General features: G+C 37.6%; 1 protein-coding gene and 1 long non-coding RNA gene across 6 annotated transcripts in view; one reads left to right on the forward strand and one right to left on the reverse strand.

Moving 5' to 3' along the window:
* The window catches only part of LOC128705293 (furin-like protease 1), a 56,667-nt gene that overhangs the window by 15,556 nt on the left and 18,246 nt on the right, over nt 1-22,865 (forward strand). For 3 of the 5 annotated variants that reach the window (XM_070104532.1, XM_070104533.1, XM_070104535.1), the window contains exons 9-13: nt 1,261-1,348; nt 1,457-1,573; nt 2,980-3,073; nt 9,469-9,795; nt 11,547-11,849. In XM_070104532.1, the coding sequence (XP_069960633.1) occupies nt 1,261-1,348; nt 1,457-1,573; nt 2,980-3,073; nt 9,469-9,795; nt 11,547-11,849 (929 nt within the window). The remainder of the gene's footprint in view (nt 1-1,260; nt 1,349-1,456; nt 1,574-2,979; nt 3,074-9,468; nt 9,796-11,546; nt 11,850-22,865) is intronic. The other 2 variants (XM_070104536.1, XM_070104537.1) reach the window with 1 other exon arrangement.
* Nucleotides 20,611-22,865, reverse strand: part of LOC138855400 (uncharacterized) — a 52,534-nt gene continuing 50,279 nt past the window's right edge. The window contains exon 3 of the long non-coding RNA XR_011394634.1: nt 20,611-20,729. This is a non-coding gene — a long non-coding RNA (uncharacterized lncRNA). The remainder of the gene's footprint in view (nt 20,730-22,865) is intronic.

Below are 22,865 nucleotides of genomic sequence, written 5' to 3' on the forward strand. Positions count from 1 at the left end.
CTTCAAGAGAAGATCAATGACAGATTACTATTCTTTGACATCCTCATCCAAAAGGAATAAAAAGTTGCAATACTGTGACTGGAACAACACACAGATAACCCACATGGAGAAAGAATCTCATAATGATATTTTGTTCCAGCTTGGACCATTAAAGTAGGCAATGCTGTAATATTCCATGCCTACTGAAAGCCTACAAATCAAAATGGTTTTGCACACTTCTGCTCAAATCAAGACACTGGGTCGCTTAAGAGCTTATCTCATCTGCACTCATGAATTTCTAATGAAGAATGCTCATACTTGCACCAAACCCTCACTGAACTATGCTCTGTGGCCTGGTGGCTAAAGCTCTCACTTCACACAGTGAGGGTCCGGGTTTGATTCCCGGCTAGGGTAGAAACATTTGCCATGTTTCTTTACGCTGGATGTCTGTTCCCCATCAGTAAAATGGGTACCTGGGTGTTAGTGGACTGGTGTGGGTCGCATCCTGGGACAAAACTGACCTAATTTACGTGAAATACTCTGCATAACAAGCGGCTTTCTATATAGTAGTATGTCATTGTAGAAATAGATATTATTATTCATTGCAGACTGAGAGAAATTAATCCTTCACATCAGTGCATCACACATTGATGTTGCTTGTTACAGATTCCTGTAACTAATAGGGGCTAAAGAAATCTGATTTTGGGATATGTAGAAGTCTGAATTTTGGGAGTATAAATATACTCTTATGTTGTACGTCAGACTTATGGTTGGTAATAGTAAGAATTTTAATATACAGTGGACCCCCAGTTAACGATATTTTTTCACTCCAGAAGTATGTTCAGGTGCCAGTACTGACCGAATTTGTTCCCATAAAGAATATTGTGAAGTAGATTAGTCCATTTCAGATCCCCAAACATACATGTACAAACGCACTTACATAAATACACTTACATAATTGGTCGCATTCGGAGGTGATCGTTAAGCGGGGCTCCACTGTACTCTTATGTTGTACCTCAGACTTATGGTCGGTAATAGTAAGAATTTTAATATACTGTATTAATATGTAGTAATGTTATTAAAACCTGTTCCTCTTGAGCAAATATGTGCAAATTTCTTATAGAACATCCTATTTATTATACTAGAACTATAGTAACCTAAATATGAAAGTTCAATGCAAGTTCATCCTCTCCTGACTGCAGATAGTAAATTGTTACTGATATGTGGTAGATTCTTTGTCCTTGGTATTTTTCTAAAGATTAACAAGTTATTTGTCTACAGATTAATCCCCCAGAAGAGCTTTGTCACGTTGGAGCTCGATGTCACAGATTGTCCAAAAGTCAACTTTCTGGAGCATGTGCAAGCTAAGGTAACTTTAAAAAAGTCACATTATGCATGGTATGTCACTAGTTCAGAATTTCATGGAAGCTGAAGTATTTTTTTAAATATACTATATGAAAGTCGATAATCTTTGCAGGTCTCATTAACAGCTGATCGTCGAGGTGATATTGAAATTTATTTGGCGTCTCCAGCTGGCACAAAATCCACTTTGCTTGCTCAACGACCTCATGATAACTCTCGCTCTGGCTTTCATGTAAGTTCCCAGTCTCGTTCTATTTTCCCACCACTATTTATTGTGTAGAATTTTTTTAGTTTTAAAAATATTATCCAGATTTCTAAATCCTCCCAAAAACTAACATTGTATTTTATTTTCAGTTGTTCACGTTTACACTTCTTTCTTTCAACGCATCAGCCATATCCCACTGAGGTGGCGTGGCCCAAAAGGAAAAACGAAAGTTTTTCCTTTTAAATTTAATAATATATACAGGAGAAGGGGTTACTAGCCCCTTGCTCCTGGCATTTTAGTCGCCTCTTACAACACGCATGGCTTACGGAGGAAGAATTCTTTTCCACTTCCCCATGGAGATAAGAGGAAATAAACAAGAACAAGAACTAGAAAGAAACTAGAAGAAAACCCACAGGAGTGTGTGTATATATATGCTTGTATATGTATGTGTAGTGTGTAAGTAGAAGTAGCAAGACGTACCTGAAATCTTGCATGTTTATGAGACAGACAAAAGACACCAGCAATCCTACCATCATGTAAAACAATTATAGGTTTCCATTTTACACTCACTTGGCAGGATGGTAGTACCTCCCTGGGTGGTGGTTGTCTACCAACCTACTACCTAGAATGTTTTATGTTTATCGTTTAATAAAAAAAATCAGGATTGATGGGAGCATTCATCTTCTTTCAACAAACTGATTGTATCCCACCGAGGCAGGGTGACCACCGAGGCAGGGTGACCACCGAGGCAGGGTGACCACCGAGGCAGGGTGACCACCGAGGCAGGGTGACCACCAAGGCAGGGTGACCACCGAGGCAGGGTGACTACCGAGGCAGGGTGACCACCGAGGCAGGGTGACCACCGAGGCAGGGCAGCTCAAAAAGAAAAATGAAAGTTTCTCTTTTTACTTTAGAAATGTGATTCCTAGAATTTTTAGGAACCACTTCATAACACAGGTGTAAAAATTTCTTTATGTATATGTGCCTTGTAATAAAAGTAAGAATATGCTCTTTCTTTTGTCATTAAATATAAATTCATTGTACAATAGTAACAAGTTGATCAGGTTCTGATCCACCAGGAGGCCTGGTCACAGACCGGGCCGCGGGGGCGTTGACCCCCGGAACTCTCTCCAGGTAAACTCCAGTTAATATAGCATTACAATTCCTACACTCTAAAGGAAGGGTTTGGGATATTTGCTGTTGGAGGGACATCTAAACTGTCATATTTGTGTGCCTGTGGCAAGATGGTGATAGTGCGAATGATGTAAGCGTTTCTTTTTTGGGTCACCCTGTCGCGGTGGAAGACGGCCAGTATAACTGGAGTATACCTTTCAGGGTGTTCTGGGGGTCGATGCCCCCATGTCAAAAAAAAAAAAGATCCTGTCTTCAAAGTGTTGCTGTTTTTATAAGAAAATAATCTTATTTCTTGACAGTCTTGGCCATTCTTGACTGTTCATATGTGGGGCGAGCGTCCTCTTGGCAAGTGGAAACTGGAAATCCATAACAATGGCCATTTCTTCACTGCTGGTGAGTAAAATCATGAAAAGAATCGATTGTTCTAGTACAGTGGACCCTCGCCTAACGAACGCATTGCATAACGTTAAATTCGCCTAACGATACATTTTAACGTAAACATTTTGCCTCGGCTAATGCTAAAAAACTTGCCTAACGATATTCGTTCTCGGGTACCAATTAATATCGTTAGGTGAGGGTCCACTGTACAACGTTGCAGTGCCTTAACCCTGTAACTTGCATATCTTCCTCTTCCTTCTCCATATTGCTATTATCTTCTCTAACACTGCTAATATACTCGGGAATTACAACTAGAATGTAACTTCTGTGCATTGCTAACTTTTCCTAACCAGTGAAGATCAGTGGTATAAAACAACACAATGGAAAGATACATAAACGCAGTATAATGCCAGTCTGTTGCCTATGTTTTGTCCACACACTGGACTTTATCAAATCAAACAGATCTGTTTTTGACTTGATTAAGCCCATTGTGTGGACAAAACACAGTAAAGGATGGCATTATATTGCATTTGTCTGTTTTTCCTAAGCAAACAAAAGTCCAGGTTCTTGTCAAAAAAAAAAAAAAAAATTAGACGATTATAAAAATGTGTAGGAGTATTGTAATAATGGATATGTTGTGCTGTGGTATACATAAATATGCCCTACATAAAGTGTGTGTTAGTGGACGATGAAAGTTGAAAGTTGCATAAAGATGTGTAGTATGTAGTTGACTGGTTGGCCTTCACTGTCCATGGAAGTAATGCCTTGGAGGAAGTAAAGGTAGTAACCCTTGTACAGTATAAAAAACCCACGCACAGGAGAATGAAACTTGTGATGATGTATGGGTCTGACTTGGACTGTTGGTTAGTCGTAAGTTTCATTCTCCTATGTGCAGGCTATTTGTCTTTTGTTCCAGACATGGTATTGTGCCTTTTTATTTTTTGTAGTGCCCCTTCTTTGCCATTGCCATCTCTGCCTTCTCTGCTGTCTGCCGTCTTTGCTCTCTGCCATCTGTCATCCCAGCTGTCGCTGCCGTCTCTGTTGTCACTGTCTGTCATCACCGTCAGCAACACCTTTGCTGCTGCCACTATCTTTGCTGCCAACCCCTTACTGCTGCTGCCTCCATCTTTGCCACTGCTGCCACCACCTTCAAGAATGCCAGATTCAGTAACAATAGTAATGAGTTGGCTACACAATAATTGATAAATTCAGTTACATAAACATTGCAGTGCAGCATACTGTGTGTGGCAAAGATGCTGAGTAAGACAGTGGCTGAGAGTTACTTTAGGCAAAGTTAATTTCTCCAGAACCTTTGGTAATGCTGTATGTTGTTGTTGACGAGGTGGAGGAAGTGAATTTTTTGATTAAGTGGCATTTTAGCAGAAGTGCCTTGATGCCAGCGAGGTGCTCGTGATCCAAGGAATTGTACCCATCCTCTCCTTTGGATCGAACCTGATTGCCTCTTATGCACCAGATGAGCCTCTGGCCCAAGTTCGGACTCTGAAGATAGAAAAAAACTCGGAACTCGTCGAGGTATATCAAAGATAATCCCCTGACTGCTGTATGACCCTACAGGTTTAGCACTCCCAATACCATTTTGCATTTTTTTAAGCAACCATCTCCCACCAAGGTAAGGGCAATACCTTAATATTCCATGTGGTAGAACTGTCATAGACAGCCAAGGTCAAGCAGTCTAATGTCAACAGAGAATAATTCAAAATCATATCTTACAGATTTTGTCTCACTGCTGATTAAAGATCGTGTAGTAATGAGTCGAGATAAACTCCTGTACAAATTTCCAAAGGAAAAATTATGTGCAAGTAAGGTTGTGAATTTATAAGAGTAAGAATGTTGCCTAAATCCTGAATGCATTTCGTAAAACCTTAAGATCGTGGGCATATTTCTTCTGCATTTGAAGTTGATAAATTTGTTAAAACTTGTCGCAGTGAAATTTTTTGAGCACCTTTCAGAAGAAGAGATGTATTGTTATTGATTATAAAGCCTCACATTTGCTATTGCAAAGTTTAAATTTAAATTTTTGTATAATCTAGACATGCACCATATAGCATGTGTACACTCAGTTATATAAAGTTTGTATGGTATAATGAATTTCCTGTGCTGCACTTTGAAAAGGTTGAGAGTTGTTTATAAACTCTTGTAAGGCAGAGTAATGGCGATTAATGGTGTTTTTATGCACGTTTAACAGAATTGTCTTGGTATGGGTAAATTGGGAAAAGGAGTTCGGGTTATCCTCCTTAACTAATTTGCGATTGGCTGGTATTTAGTGTTTGTATTCATTTACGCTAGTGTTTTGCTATTGCCTCATGTACAGGCACTCCTCGACTTGTAATGGGATTATGTTCTGCTGAACCCATTGTAAGTTGAAAATATCATAAATCGAATATAATTTTTTTTTTTTTTTTTTTTTTTTTTACAATTCTGCCATCTCCCACCGAGGCAGGGTGACCCAAAAAAGAAAGAAAATCCCCAAAAAGAAAATACTTTCATCATCATTCAACACTTTCACCTCACTCACACATAATCACTGTTTTTGCAGAGGTGCTCAGAACACAACAGTTTAGAAGCATATACTATAAAGATACACAACATATCCCTCCAAACTGCTAATATCCCAAAACCCCTCCTTTAGAGTGCAGGCATTGTACTTCCCATTTCCAGGACTCAAGTCTGGCTATATAAAAATAACCAGTTTCTCTGAATCCCTTCACTAAATATTACCCTGCTCACACTCCAACAGATCGTCAGGTCCCAAATACCATTCGTCTCCATTCACTCGTATCTAACACGCTCATGCACGCTTGCTGAAAGTCCAAGCCCCTAGCCCACAAAACCTCCCTTGCCCCTTCTTTCCAACCTTTTCGAGGACGACCCCTACCCCACCTTCCTTCCCCTACAGATTTAAATGCTCTCCATGTCATTCTACTGTGATCCATTTTCTCTAAATGACCAAACCACCTCAACAACCCCTCTTCAGCCCTCTGACTAATACTTTTATTATCTCCACACCTTCTCCTAATTTCCACACTCCGAATTTTCTGCATAATATTTACACCACACATTGCCCTTAGACAGGACATCTCCACTGCTTCCTCGCTGCTGCATACACAACCCAAGCTTCACACTCATATAAGTGTGTTGGTACTACTATACTTTCATACATTCCCTTCTTTACCTCCATAGATAATGTTTTTTGTCTCCACATACACCTCAATGCACCAGTATTTAGATAAAGGTAGGGAAATTTTTATTGCATTGATGGATTTAGAAAAGGCTTATGATAGTGGATAGGGGAGCAATGTGGCAGATGTTGCAAGTATATGGAATAGGTGGTAAGTTACTAAATGCTGTAAAGAGTTTTTATGAGGATAGTGAGGCTCAGGTTAGGGTGTGTAGAAGAGAGGGAGACTACTTCCCGGTAAAAGTAGGTCTTAGACAGGGATGTGTAATGTCACCATGGTTGTTTAATGTATTTATAGATGGGGTTGTAAAAGAAGTAAGTGCTAGGGTGTTCGGGAGAGGGGTGGGATTAAATTATGGGGAATCAAATTCAAAATGGGAATTGACACAGTTACTTTTTGCTGATGATACTGTGCTTATGGGAGATTCTAAAGAAAAATTGCAGAGGTTAGTGGACGAGTTTGGGAGTGTGTGTAAAGGTAGAAAGTTGAAAGTGAACATAGAAAAGAGTAAGGTGATGAGGGTATCAAATGATTTAGATAAAGAAAAATTGGATATCAAATTGGGGAGTAGTAGTATGGAAGAAGTGCATGTTTTCAGATATTTGGGAGTTGACGTGTCAGCAGATGGATTTATGAAGGATGAGGTTAATCATAGAACTGATGAAGGAAAAAAGGCGAGTGGTACATTGAGGTATGTATGGAGACAAAAAATGTTACCTATGGAGGCAAAGAAGGGAATGTATGTAAGTATAGTATTACCAATACTCTTATATGGGTGTGAAGCTTGGGTTGTAAATGCTGCAGAGAGGAGGCAGTTGGAGGCAGTGGAGATGTCCTGTCTAAGGGCAATGTGTGGTGTAAATATTATGCAGAAAATTCGGAGTGTGGAAATTAGGAGAAGGTGTGGAGTTAATAAAAGTATTAGTCAGAGGGCTGAAGAGTGGTTGTTGAGGTGGTTTGGTCATTTAGATAATGGATCAAAATAGAATGACATGAAGAGCGTATAAATCTGTAGGGGAAGGAAGGCGGAGTAGGGGTCATCCTCGAAAACTTTGGAGGGAGGGGGTAAAGGAGGTTTTGTGGGTGAGGGGCTTGGACTTCCAGCAAGCATGCACGAGTGTGTTAGATAGGAGTGAATGGAGACGAATGGTATTTGGGACCTGACGAGCTGTTGGAGTGTGAGCAGGGTAATATTTAGTGAAGGGATTCAGAGAAACCGGCTATTTTTATGTAGCCGGACTTGAGTCCTGGAAATGGGAAGTGAAATGCCTGCACTCTAAAGGAAGGGTTTGGGATATTGGCAGTTTGGAGGGATATGTTTTGTATCTTTATATGTATATGCTTCTAAACTGTTGTATTCTGAGCTCCTCTGTTAAAACAGTGATTGTGTGTGAGTGAGGTGAAAGTGTTGAATGATGAAAGTATTTCCTTTTTGGGTCACCCTGCTTTGGTGGGAGATGGCCGACTTGTTGAAAAAAAAAATTATTGTAGGAATAAACGAAGAATGTGTATAATTGAAACCGCTACATTAGCAAAACACTGTAAAGTGAAGCGCTGTGAAGCCGGGCCTGCCTGTGCTCGGGCTTCCTAAGTGATTTGACATTTATTAGGAAAGCTGTGCTGGGCCTTTGTAATTTGACTCACAAAATCGTAATGACACGATTGCAAACGATTGTGGCTAGCTGGTCCAGTGGCTAATGTGACGGTCTGGAGTTTAGAGACTCTCTGACCGCGGGTTCAAATCCCGCCCGTGGTATGCTTTGTAATTCCTTTTGGTTAATGTACTCTATGTACAGAACAAATTTTTATTTATAGAATTTAGTTTTACTCAGGAACTCTTTCAAGATAAAGCTTCACTTACCATAGACTGTAGTCTACAAGCAAATGTTTGCACTGAGCATATCTGTTTACCATTTATATTGATAAATCTTGCTGTTCAGTAATACACCTACCATCCGACTTACGACCACAACTATTTGTGTTGTACACAGTGTTTATCCTAAACCTTACAGTATAAAATACAGTACTAACAGCATAAAAAGTAAAGTAAAACATGAAATACCAAAATAAAACAATAAAATAAAGTTATCACAAAAATGTGATGTTGATATTCAGTAGTAAAGTTCGACTTAAGTCCATTTCGACTTGTGACCGGTTTCTCGAAACCGAACTCGGTTGCAAGTCGGGTGGTAGGTGTAGTTATCTCTTGTGCAATAATCGCAATAATAGATTTATCTTTTGTGCAATAATCACAAATGAGAGAGGTGGAAAATAACCACAGGGGGAGTTGAACAATCATTCTCCTCCCCTGAGGTTAGTGTAGATTTATCTCAGTGGGAAGTAATGTTTGTATTGTACGACACCTTTAATTCGAAGATGAAATTAAATAATGAAAGTTTTAAATGAAGACTGCATGTCAGTTAAACTTTTAATATTTCTTCTGTGCGAGTACTGTTATTTGAGCTGTCACAGATACCGTGTGCTAGGAAAAGTTCAATAATGCCTGGGTTTTTCTCTGCATGGATTTCTCTCGTCTTGTACTAGTAGAAGCTCTTGGTGATCAGAACACTGCAATACTTTGGTATTTAATGCACTAATATACATTTTTTTTAATCTAGTGTTATCGTAAGTAGTTTCAGTCATTTATATTTTGGCTTATTTTAGTAATACTGGGATTCTTAACTTGGATTATGGCTGTCTAAAATCTAGTTATAAAACTTTCATATGGGATTGTTTGCTCAAAGAAAAAAAAAAATTGAGAGTAAACTATCATTTAGATAAATGAGAAAATAGTCTTAGGTTCACTATTAACCCAAAATTTGTAGAGAAACCTTGAATAACATTTCAACCTGGCTTGGTCTATTGTTTAAGACAGGCCTAAACATGTAATGTTTCATAAACCATACCACGGGTGGGGTTTGAACCCGCGATCAGTGTGTCTCAAAACTCTTCTCTGATCGCAGGTTCAAACCCCACCCGTGGTATGGTCTGTTTGCAATCACGTCATTATGATTTCGTGAGCCATCTTAGGTTTCATCTTTGAATTCTGGGTTGATATTGAATTGATCCAGTCATGGTATTGTGACATTCATCCCAAGCTGTGGGACTCACTCAATAGTTTAGCTAATGTGCACCGCCCCCTCCTTGCCTGCTGCCTATGCTGACCCTGCTGCTGTTGCTGCCACTGCTGATGTTGCTGCTGTCTTCTAGGAGCCACTCTGCTGGAAGAGTGGAAGCTCATCTTTCATGGTACCAGAACTAACCCAGACAAGTGGCAGGCACGAGGGGGGCGTAAAGACCGTGGTGGAAAGGGTTTGATAGGAGACCTTGGAATTATGCCAATCTCCTATCTCTATAACCCCCCCACCACTCCTACAACATCGACAACATCCAGCACGACACCTCGACCATGGCACCCATACCAGCCAGGAAACCCCTTATATTCAATCCCCCCTCAGTCACCCAAATTCCCCAACTATAAACCACTGCCTGACCCTATACGCCCACCAAACCACCGTGACAGCTCCTACCACAAGGGTAACTAACTAGCCTCGTCTACCCAACATTCCTATTGTAGCGGTAACCTGTTTTTATTTTATACATTATTTTGTAAAATGCTTAATAATATGCATGTTGTTGTTATTTATAAGAGCTTCTTGCATCACATAATACGCAAAGTTTAAAGATTAACTTTCTTAAATGACAAGCATATTGGAGGCTTGATTTATTACTTATTAGAATTAATATAATAAAAATTCCAATAAAAATGTTTTAGGGAAGCTTTATTAATGTAGATTATTATTATTCTAGGTTATTATTATTCAGTATTAAATGTTAAAAATTAATTTTTATTTTTATTAAATATATTTGTTAAAAATTCTGAGCACTTTAATGATATTCAAATTTCTCAATATACAGAATTTTCTCTTTTGAGAGAGAAATACCAACCTAACTTTGGGTAGCACTCTTATTTTTTATTTAGTTGAAAAAACAAAATACATTAAAAATGTGTGTTAAAATTAACCTAGGAGGTATATTCACCTAGTGTAGTATTTATGTGGCCCTTGTGGCATACATAGCAATGTCGTACTCTGAATCGGAGACCGTAGAGTTTCCCTTTTATTGAGTATTGCCATAGGCTGTAAATTTATTTATTTATTTATCTGCATTTTGTTTTGGAATATGTAAATGGAATTTGAGCCAATTTAATGTCTGCGCGTGCATATGTGTATTTTGAAATGCATGGTAATATTTTTAATTCTATAATTTTGTCCGTTTTCACGGTAGTATTTATGTAGAACTTGTACGGTCTCTTGTTGTGGTAGATGTAGTAGAATAAGCATTTATAGGAGTGAAAGAATGCTATATTTTATCAGTATTTAAACCAGTAAATATTCTCCACATAGGAGAGAGAAGCTTCTGACGATGTTTTGGTCCGACTTGGAGACGTCATGAGCTCCTCTCATCAATATGTGGGTTATTTGTGAATGGTTCTAGTCATGGCATTGTGCCTTTTTGTTCCCAGTAAATTGCACTTGACTAAGATCTTATGATTAATGAAAATTAATAAGCTTTATTTGTATTGAATTATTTATCTGGTGCCACCTAGTGGTAAGCAAGAGATGTGAATGTGGCTTTCATTGTTACCTTGTTCTGTATGGTAGAGTAAGGCAGCATGGATCAGGGTCTTCAAATTCATGAATTTTAGAAATTCATCTCTGTTGGTGCAACTCTAATTCTGGTTGCTGCATATGGTAAAAAGAGAGTGCAGAGTAAGTAGTTTTTCTGACTAAGTTCGTGTGTCAAGATTCATTGAGTCATGACTGGGGGGAGCTAGTCACCGAGCAAAGTGTCATCGGAACAAAGACTTTCTCTGCAAATGCTCTCTACTGTGCTTGTCAGCACCATTTGCTAGTCAAACCTGATTGCTTTCTGTGCACACAGTGATTACTTATTTGACATTGCAAAAATTGCTTGTCTTTGCAAATGTGTAGCTGTGCATATATTGTAGCAGTGCATGTGTGACAATTTTTTAAACGTTTTTGTTTAAAAATTATATACACATTGATTACAATGCATTTACCTATAACGTTAAATATTTTTAATTTCTGCGGTAGTTTTTTCATGTTGATATTGGCAGTCAAATAGTTGCATTGCTTAATTGTTAAAAAAAAGATAGATATGGTTTATCAGAAAAAATTCTTCAGTGTTTTCAATCCCCAGTGAAAAGTCAGGTATGTTGTATTCTGTATTATTAACAGTTATGCTAATGGAAGTTTTTTTCACAGGTAAAGCTGAGGTGTTGGAGTGGAGTTTGACTATGTATGGAACTGAAACTGAGCCAGGACAAGCAGTTCCCACTCTGGTGGGTGAACATGTCTCCTCGGTGTCTCACTCCGAGCCGGCTATCCACCAAGTAGTGGACACCACTGAGGGCAAGACAGAGACTCGTGACCCCGGCAAAGAGATGTCTCCTGGACCCCCTTCTTCTGCAGCTCCAGTGCCATCTCCACTGCTGATGAAGCTGGACTCGGTTCAGATTGCACTTCCGCCGGGCTGCAGTCGAGTGGATGCTTTCGGGGCCTGCCTAGGTTTGTGCTTTATAGTGGTGGTGGTTCACTTGGTGGTGGGTGGCATTTTACTAGGTCAGTCTGATGGCCTAAGCAAAGTGCACAAAGATGAGAAATATGTTGGAAACTCTAGTGAAACCTACGATCATACTATAAAAATTGGAACGTTAGTCACTGACCCTCAGTATGATAGTATACCTTATAGGGATATGAATAATAGTGCATCTTGGATCGTAATACTGCATCAGACATTGTTAGCTCAGTACAGTTAGTATCAAGGATTTTAGCTAATTGACTATTTGTACTTAAATATAAATAGTTGTATCTTGAGAGTGGAAAGTACTGACAGTTTCAGATTAAGATTTAACCGAATCTAATCAGAACAAGTTAGATTGTGCTGGAGTTAAGAAAAAGAACAAATAATTCAGTGATTAATATACAGTATGTCGGTTGCCATTTTTAAAAGAAACATTACAGGTTTTATGGCAAGGTTAAACCCCTCCATCACATTCTTGTATAAGCATGAAACATGGTACAGTACAGACTTCTGCTCTTTCCTTGAATGTTAATTTTATAGAGTGCCTTTGGCATTTTATACTAATTTTTACTCAACAAAACTTGGGATATATCTTAATGCTGCCTATGTAGTGCCAGAACTATGACTGTCCTGAATATAAGTGTAGAGTTTTGTTTCAATTTTCGCATCACTGGGAAAGAGGATTCGGCGAGATTACAAGTTTTGGTTCCCCTACTGTGTGATTAAGCCATACTTCTTCAGTAAATTTTTTTAATTAGGGATAATTAGGCAATAATGCTCAATGTTGCTTTACTGTGTCACTGTAATGCAGCAGCTTCTTGGATCAGTGACGTAAACACTGACGAGAAGTGAGAAATCACTCTGGCGGAAATGAAACATGCATGGTATCTGTATTTCGACCTTGGTTGGAGACTTAAGCTTAGGAAAAGGGATTCTCTGACCAAAATATGCAGATATCTTTTATCGCCCCTCCCCCCTTTCTTTTTTTTATTTCTAAGTGATTTCTTGCTCTGCAACAATCTGTGTATAGTTTACAGATAACCTTCCAATTAGTTTGAGGAGATTTATGATGAAGTTTTGAGTAATGATTTGACAGTAGTTCAGAACAGACCAAAATATCAGTTTCCTCGCTTAATAGATGGTTATTTGTGAATTATTGTGGCCATGGTACTGTGACTTTTATTCTTCAATATATGCATAGGTTTTATGGAAATGTATTCATAATTGATTATCTTTAAGTGCTTAAGAAGTTTGGTCAAAGGTTTATGTAGGGAAGTTCTGTTGATCAGTGCTCTTGTCTTCCATGGGTGAGAACACAGTTGGTGAATGTTGTCTGGTGAGCACAGAGTATGGGGCCAGATTGAGATATTACAAGTATTAATAATGTTTGTATGGAATGATGTGCTTAATGCCTTCAGTCGTAAGCAGTGTTGGCATTTTTTGTGGGCCATCTCAGGAAATAGGTGGTAGCATAATAGAATGGAGACTAGTTTATCATACATTTTACAAATCTTTGCCGTAATTTTGATGCCTCGTAGGAGAAATATTCTTGATGAAAAGTTGCTTTTGCAGGACTAACTTTTATTGGGTGCAGTGTTTAGCTGTATAGAGCTTTAACATTGTGGAACATCCAATAAAAGCTCATTCTGTAATGTCCTGCTGTTGTCCTCACCGTCTTTTGGATTCGGACGTAATTTTATTGGTCTCAGCAGACAGGATGTTCTCGCAAATTGCTGCCATATGCTGGTCTTAGGATTTAGACCCTGGTGGACTTTTTTTTTTTGGTATTCCCATAAGAGGCATTTGATTTACAGGCAAAATGTTTTTAGTATTTTTATTAATATACAAATAAAAATTGGATACTTGTCTAGAAGGCACTTTGGGGGTAGGGGTGGGGGGCCTCTTCGGCATTCCTGAGTATTAAGTGTTGCTGTGTGATGCTCGCATTATTTTACTTTATATTTTTGTGGCTTTAGTGACCTGAAAATTGAGACACGTGTGCAGCACATGGGTATCTTCGTGGAAACTGTTTTGCCAAAAAGTGTCTCCTTAGTCTGAACTGAAGAAACCACTTGGTGAAACATTTCCACAGGTGTTGCGCACGGGTGTTGGACATGGGTGTTGCACATGGGTGTTGCACACTGGTGTCTCGATCATCAGCTTGTCTGTTGAAAATAAATGGTATAAAATACCGACACACTGGAAACATAAACACGTGCAGTTTAATGTGATCCTTTATTGACAACGTTTCGCCCACACAGTGGGCTTTTTCAAGTCACAAACAGATCTGAGACAGTCACAAACAGATCTGTTTGTGACTTGAAAAAGCCCACTGTGTGGGCAAAACGTTGTCAATAAAGGATCACATTAAACTGCATGTGTGTTTGTTTCCAGCTTGTCTGTTCTCTGAACCACTTATCTGCGACCTTCTGATAGTTGCCAATCGAAGCCTCTTTGAAATATAGAGTAAAACGTACCTAGATTTTCTAGGCTAGTTACCTGGGCATGAGAGGACCCACATACGAGTTATACCTCACATGTAACCAAAGATAAGGTCTTAGTTTTCTCTTTTGCTATTTGTTACATAAGAGTTGTTAAGTACAGTATTATTTCCTTCTTTTTATTCAACGTGAATGATCGAGTCCTTATTTTTTGTGATGACTTAACATGTGTAATTAAATTATTTGAGTTGGTATTGGAAGGGGATGCTACAAATACAGTGGACCCTCGAATTTAGTCGTGCTTTTTCTGTATGCAAAACTATTTTTATTATCTATAAAATGTATTTTTTGTTAATATTTTTGGGTGTCTGGAATGGTTTAATTGGATTTACAATATTTCCTATGGGAAATGTTAACAAAAAATACATTTTATAGATAAAAATAGTTTTGCATACAGAAAAGGCACGACTAAATTCGAGGGTCCACTATTATTATTGGGATAATGCATCATTTTTTGCACACATGATTGTAAATAGTGTGAAAGTTGATTAATGATTGATATGCATTCTTTCAGGAAAGGATGTTCATCACATATTGTCTAGTTAAATACCTTTTCTATGAAAATGTAAACAAAGGCTATTTTGGTGAACGCATTTGGAGGAGGGCTGAAAAAATTTCAAAGCCAATAGAGTAAATAATACTAAAGGAGATTTAGGTAGGTGTGACTACAGTGTAACTTTACTAGTTTAATTAGTGCTTGTACATGAAGCCTTAACGTATTTTAGAAAAGTCCTCACTCCTGAGAGTTTGCAAAAGTAGCCTCTTAGATGTATATGTAGCAACTCTGAGTAATATGGTGCAAAAGGTAGTGTTGCTCTGTTTATATGAGACGTAATTTTAAGGAATTTTAGTTATACTTCTGTTTATTCCATTTTTTATATTTTGGTATAGTTCTTAAACGAGATTCATGTAGAAACTCCTGCAAATTTTGAAAACTAACAAATATTATCACTGGTGGAACTTAGTGACAAGCTTTTGATTTACCATTTTTTTGTAATTTTTTTTAGTTTGTAGAGAAATTTTTAAGCCAGGGCACATTTCAGATGCAGATTGTATGCATTTACATTTCAATACAGCTTTTGATGTGTACCCATGAAAGATCATTAATGTTTGTCCCAAGAAAGTGCAGTTCTGTTGGCCAGGATGTGTTAAGGCTAATAATAACTAAATAACAAAAAGGCACAATACCGTGACTGGAACGATACACAAATAACCCGCACATAAAAGACAGAAGCTTACGACGACGTTTCGGTCCGACTTGGACCATTGACAAAGTCAATGGTCCAAGTCAGACCAAAACATCGTCGTAAGCTTCTGTCTTTTATGTGCGGGTTATTTGTGTATGTGTTAAGCTGCACATAACATAGATGCAAAGTGAAGGATGCTATGGCAAGCATACTCCATAGCAGATTTTTTGCCTTTCAACTTCATGGTCATTTTTTCAGCACGTACTTTTGGGCCATATACACAAATGGGGTTTGACAAAATGTGGGTGTCTGGCCATCTCTTTCCTACAAGAATTGCTGCTATGGAACATATGCAGATGGATGATTGAGAGCACGTTCTTCATTCATAGCTGCCAGCTTACAGGTGATCCTGTTCCTCTCTGTGGCCTGTGGCATTTTGTCAGCTGTTGTGTTTTTGCTGTTTTCCCCACAGCTTTGGCACTGTGATGTTGGGATCAGATTTTTGTATCCCGATCTCAACATCTCAGACTAATGCAGCTATTTTAACTTATGATGAATGTGTTGACTGAGTGCATTTGTGTTAAGGATTTTTACCTGGGGTTGGGAGGGCAGGGTTGTAGCTTCAGTAATGTGCAGTAGATCCCTGCATCTACGGATTGAGTTATCCACTGTTTACCGTGAATAAGCTGTGAAGTGCTTCCCATCAGTGAAAAGAGGCTAATTCTTGACTTAATGTGAATAATTTATCAATTAAACTTGATCATAGGCTCACGAAATCGTAATGACACGATTGCAAACAAACCATACCCCGGCCGGGATTGAACCCGTGCTGGAGTTTTGAGACTCTCTGACCGCGGGTTCAATCCCGGCCGGGGTATGGTTTGATCATAGGCATGTGTGTAAACAAAAAACTATCTATAGGCCTTGCGTGCTACTATCCGTGGTTTTGGATATCCATGGTAGGCCTTGTAATGTATCCCCCACGGATACTGGGGGGACTATTATATATGCCAGTGTGGATGGTTTTTATTACACGGTGCACTGAATGACCATGTGGTCCAAGTACTGTGTAACTTCTTGACACTTCCTTCTTAAGAATGGCTAATCTAGACTTTACAAAGCAGAGGATGAATAAAAGACAAGCTATTACACTGGGTGGGAGGATCAAGCACAAGACACAAGTTTTTGAGAATAAAATACGAGATACAGTAAACATTACATGTATGTAATGTCAAAAAAGACTGTAAACCAAATTCATATATGGAGATGGAGAAAAGAGAGAGAGAGAGCAGAAAAGAAGGGAAAAATGTGAATAGGAAATTGTGGCACATTGAAAAGTGTTGAAAGACCTGAGGGAATCCTATAAGGTGAATAAAATGCTATAAGATATGATCTATATGATGAATGTGCAGAAAAAAAAATTGGAATAAATATAAGTGTCAGAGGCTCATGAGAGAGAGGAATGAACGGGTAACTGTAGAAGACCAATCACAGAATGAATGGGGTGTGAACTCATGGCAAGTGAGCTGTGAAACTCGCAGACTAGTGTGTTACAAGACATTCTTGCCATGGGTTCAAACCCTGACCATTCTTTGATTTGTAGAATGGTAGAGGCTAAAGCTGTGAAAAGTGATGGAATTGTGAATCTAAGCAAAAATATCTTATTGACTGTTGTAGTTTGCCATTCATTCTCACTGTGTAGTTTCTTGTTAAGTCTTTCATGGAGAACTCCATCAAAAGCTTTCTTTAAATCTAGATAAATACAACCTGCCCATCCATTTCTTGAATAATTTCTTTTGTGTTGTAGAAGGTTGATAGATCTGGTAAAGACTTGGATCAAGCCTGGTTGTAAGACTAGATAATATCCTGAAATTGGTCACAAATGTCACAGGTTATTGCTTATCTAAAGTTTGAATTGTCTGATACCAGGTTTTTGCTCTTGTTTTTTGTCCACTTTCTGCAATGACTTGTCCACTTTCTCCAGTGACTTATCCACTTTCTGCAATGACTTGTCCACTTTTTCCAGTGGCAGACATATAGTTCAAAGCTCTTGCCTCTTTCTGTTATGTATTGGCAAAATATACACCTACCATCCGACTTACAACCTGCTCGACTTACGACCATTCGACTTATGACCACTCGACTTATGACCGTGTTTTTTATGCCAAATTTCTGGGAAATAAACAACTATTTGTGTTGTACACAGTGTTTATCCTAAACCTTACAGTATAAAATACAGTACTAACAGCATAAAAAGTAAAGTAAAACATGAAGTACCAAAATAAAACAATAAAATAGTCATTACAAAAATGTTTTGTTGATATTCAGTAGTAAAGTTCGACTTACGACCAGTTTCTCGGAACCGAACTCGGTCGTAAGTTGGATGGTAGGTGTATATGTTTTCAGTTTGCCACTAGTTTACTTGTAATAGTTTCTAAAAATTCTAGTAAATTGGCACTGCAGCATGTTTTTTGAAACCTACATTTTGTTTAGTCTCCTCCCACCTTTTTTTTTTTTCCCCTCTCCAGTAGAACTTTCTTTGCTTTCTTCCTTCAGTAATTCAATGTCCTCCATTTTGACCGGCTTCCGTATGCTCTTTTGAACTATTACGGTATTTTTTTCTTAACATTTGTTACCTTCTAGGCTAAGGCAACCCAAAAGAAAAAGGAAACATGATTACCATCACTCTTCCATTAGGTCTTTCACAAGTGTATAGACACTACAGTATCAACAAATGTTCAAATTACAGTATTCCCTGACACCCCCCCAACCCCCATGCAAGTCAACATTACAGGTGCAGGTGGAGTCCTTCTCACTGTCGGAACTCTAGTCTGATCAGCAGTGTTCCCTGACTCTGGCTGGATTTTAGTTGAGGAGATGGAACTGTCTATGGCAAATTTGCCTTGTCTTTACGCATTTTGGAATAAAATGATTTTCATATTCAGCAGAAAATTGTGTATTTTGTAATGTTTAATTTATTTCTCTGAAATAATGTCTAAATACTCAATATTCCATTATTCTGGTCTGGTCTTTAGCATTTTTTCAGTAGAATGTGATGACTCTCCAAGTGTACTTACTGAAAATTTCTTCTTTAATAAATGCTAGATCCAGCATTGAGAAAAGATTTTCAATTTGCTGCTATAATGTGCTGATGCTTAAATTGGTTATTTTCACAGATTTGGCTGATTAGAGGCGGGCCCACATGTACAGCACCTAAATAACAAAAAGGCACAATACCGTGACTGGAACGATACACAACCCGCACATAAAAGAGAGAAGCTTACGACGACGTTTCGGTCTGACTTGGACCGTTTACGGTCCAAGTCGGACTGAAACGTCGTCGTAAGCTTCTCTCTTTTATGTGCGGGTTATTTGTGTACAGCACCTATTTTCGGTCATCCCAATTTTTGTTGACTTTCAATTGAGCTATTGTTCCATTCACCGGCGACAATTGCTGGAGGGTGGAACATAATGAACAATGGCTGAATTTGAAGCCAATAAAAACATGGAGCACCGAAAAGAAGAGTGCCGTCCTCTATGTACTTGTTTACTGTTTTACATAGGCTACCCCAATCTTTCTTATCCTGTAGTCTCTTTAAATTAATATTATAGTTACTCTAGCCTGGAGTTTTAGGATGCTTAACATATTTGGCAATTCATAAGGGATTTCATCTATATTTTGAACTTGTACCATTAAAATTTTTGACATTTGTTGAGCCTGTAGTCAGTATCTCTTACTCTCTCTCCTATCATGCTGTGTCATGTTTCACAAGTACTACCTCAAGTAGAATGTTTTCCAGATAAGTTTGCTATTGTCTTTTTTTTTTTTTATATAGCGTCCCTTAAACTCTCGTCTTTTAAAAAATGATTCTATATTTACACGTCTTTCTTCTTTCAATGCACCGGTCGTATCGCACCGAAGCAGGGTGGCCCAAAAAGGAAAAAAAAGTTTATCTTTTTAACTTTAGTAATGTATACAGGAGAAGGGGTTACTAGCCCCTTGCTCCCAGCGTGTTAGTCGTCTCTTACGACACGCACGGCTTACGGAGGAAGAATTCTGTTCCACTTCCCCATGGAGAATATTTACGTGTATAGCGTCTTTATAAAAGTAATTGTCTATCTTGATCTTTTTGTTTTGCACTTGTTTATATTTTTTCTCTCTCCTCCTTTTAGCGCTTAATTCTGATTGTAATAATAATCATCTGTACTGCTGAAGCATTTAATGGGTGTGTTCACTTGTTACTCTGTTCAAAAGCACTTTTGTTCTTCGTTCATTCAATTTTCGTTCGCGTAAAATTTTTTTGAATTGAATGAGGGAGTCTTGATCAGTGACGTGAGTTCCTAAATTTTTTGTGTAGTTTTCATACATATTCCATTAGATAATAATATTTGTTTTCTGATATTAAAATGAAATTATAAATGATGCAAATCAGGCTAGTTTCTTTACCATTCCATGATGATCTTTGTGTTGACATTATCGGCTATTCCTTGCACACACAGCATGTTTACGAGTTAGGGATGAAGTGATGTTTTCTAAGTCTCTCTAGAAACTAAAATTATGAAAAATCCCCATGGGTAATTTTCAAGAGCTTGTCATTAACTGTTGGAAAGTAAGATATTCATTAATTTTCATCCATATGCCTATTTTTTTTTTTAAATTTGTAAAAAAAAAAAAAAATGTAAAATTTTTTATATAGTGGCATTGGTTTAAATTTTTGCTTTTGCAATAATTCATAAAAGTACATACTGGGCATTTCTTTACTGCAAAATGTCAACAGACATTCCACATTGTCAGTACTGGAAAACTGGATAGAATTTATACTTTGAAAGATGCTGACCGACTTATAGCTGATGCATAACTCTAGAAAAGAAATGGTATGGAGGTACCGACAAGATGTGGAAAAAGATATTTAAGCAGCATTCAGGACATTTATTATAGGAAACGTTTTGCCACGAGTGGCTTCTTAATTAAGACTGAAGAAGCCACTTTGGCAAAACGTTGCCTATAATAAACTTCCTAAACTGTACTAAGTGTCTTTTTTTCTACATCTATAAACCTTGTTGTGGCACTCTCGGCTTTTCGTGGCTTGTTCCTATGGATGGTTTTGTGAATACATGTTATTATTCACAGCTTTTTTGCGGGTCCCGTCCACAGCGAGACAGCCAGTGCACCAGTCTGAAAGTAAACATACAAAGAAAAAAATTGTTTTTGATGTAAAGTACAAAGTCTAACGCTGTTCTGTTGTTTTATATACAGCGTGAACAGTTTGCCCATTTGTTTTCCAGTGGTCGCAGATTCTCATTCTCGTTCTCTCTTTTTCTGATGTGGCTTTGACATTGCCTATAGTAATGTAATTCCCATGAATAATAAAATTTTATTGTAGCTGTAAAAATATACACAAAATTTTTACCATAAAATCACTTTTAATAAAAGTTCAGTTTTATTGACTGGTTGATCGTCAGTTATAATGAACTAGAAATCTATTGGTAATTGGTATATACAAGCTGACCCTAATGATTTTTCTTAAATTTTTCGATTTCTTGATGTTGTCCAGAAGCTGAACATCGCACTGCAACCTGTGTTTGCGTGCAGTAAACTCTCGGGGCTTATTGATCATACCTCTTAATCCAAATATTCTCTCAACATTATTTAATCAAAATCCACGGGGCTCGCAATGAATTCTTCAGTGCGTTCTTGCTTCGTAAACTACAAAATCCAGATTATATCCAAATAAAATCGCTATTTAAAGTTTTAGTTAATAGGAAGTGAAAATAATGATGCCCTATTTTACATGCAGTAAATTGCAACATTGTTATATTAGATTGGTTTGAAAAGTAATATTTAGTAAATTGACAAGTTTGGTGCAAGTGATGATGCATTCAGGGAATTAAATATACCAGAAAATGTTTATTAAATCTTGCATTTGTGGGTGAAGTTTGAAATTGTTTTAAAGTGTTTTGACAAGTGTAAAGTGGTCCAACCTGTATTAAATTATTTCCATTTTTTTCTGTGTTAGTTTTAAGGAGATTCATTAGGCATGTGATTTTTTTTTTTTTTTTTTGCGGCACTATATTTATTTAGTCATTTTATATATAAATAATTGTTTCTTCAGTAATTCAAAAAATGTAAAATGTTCTTAGATCTTGTTATTAAACTTCAAAAATCACAAATTATAATTTAGAGATTTTTTTTTTTTTTTTTTTAACCTGATGTTTAATTTTCACCTCGGCTTTGACAGTGCCTATGAATCATTTTATAAAGTCAAGAGGTAATAATAATCCTGATATACCAGATACAATAACATCAATAAAGATCTTAGACTAAGGTAACTGAAGGATACAGCAACACGACTCCGAACATCTCAAGATAAGGGAAATTCCTTAAGTTTTCCAGAGGATGCCAGAATAATCCAATTGTAAAAAGATACTTTTGCCAATTTTTTCTTACGTAAGTGAAAATATGGCATACAATACAATACAGACAGATTAATAAGCAAGACACATGTGCAATAGTTAGGTATCTATTCCGAAACGTTTTACGTACAAAGTGAGCTGCTTCAGTCGAGTGCAGAAGAGTTACCAGAAGCAGTAGAGGTGTGAAGACGATGTAATCAGTCCATCACCTTTTAAGACATAGTTTTGAGGTAGTCAGTCCCTCAGCCTGGAGAAGAGTTTTGTTCTGTTTGGAACAATAGAACAAAACTCAAACCACCTCAAACTAAGTTTTCAAAGGTGATGAAGTAATTACATTATCTTCACATCTCTACTGCTTCTGCTGATTCTTCTGTACTTGACTGAAGAAGCCGACTGTGTAGGTGAAATGTTTCTGAGTAAAGATGGCTAACTGTTCCACATGTGTCTTACTCATTTTCTCATTATAACTTTTTTGTGTATATAACTTTGGTATTCCTTGAACTAGTGTTATATTTGTTACATTTGGGTTTTTGTGATATTAGTTTAATTTGCAGGGATCTTTTTTTTTTGTATATGATTTCAGTGTTTAGAATGCAACTCCTTTGCTACTTCCATTAAGGTATTTATGTACACATTAGTACGGTGCTGTCCGAAATGTTCAGCTGGTATGTTTATCCCATCTTTGGATTCCATTAAACAGTTAAGGTATCCAACTGATATTCAGATTTCCAGGAGTCTAGATTCAGATTTTTCTCACCCTTAGTGTCTTAGCTACATATGTGAAATGCTCATAATAGAGCGGACCTTCTCTTGGACAATGTTTTGCCATAAGTATGGCTTTATCAAGTCTAAATAGAATTAATAAGAACATAAAGGAAGAACACTACAGTAGGCCCAC

This window comes from Cherax quadricarinatus, chromosome 93 (genome assembly GCF_038502225.1).
Source record: "Cherax quadricarinatus isolate ZL_2023a chromosome 93, ASM3850222v1, whole genome shotgun sequence".
Taxonomy (NCBI): domain Eukaryota; kingdom Metazoa; phylum Arthropoda; class Malacostraca; order Decapoda; family Parastacidae; genus Cherax; species Cherax quadricarinatus.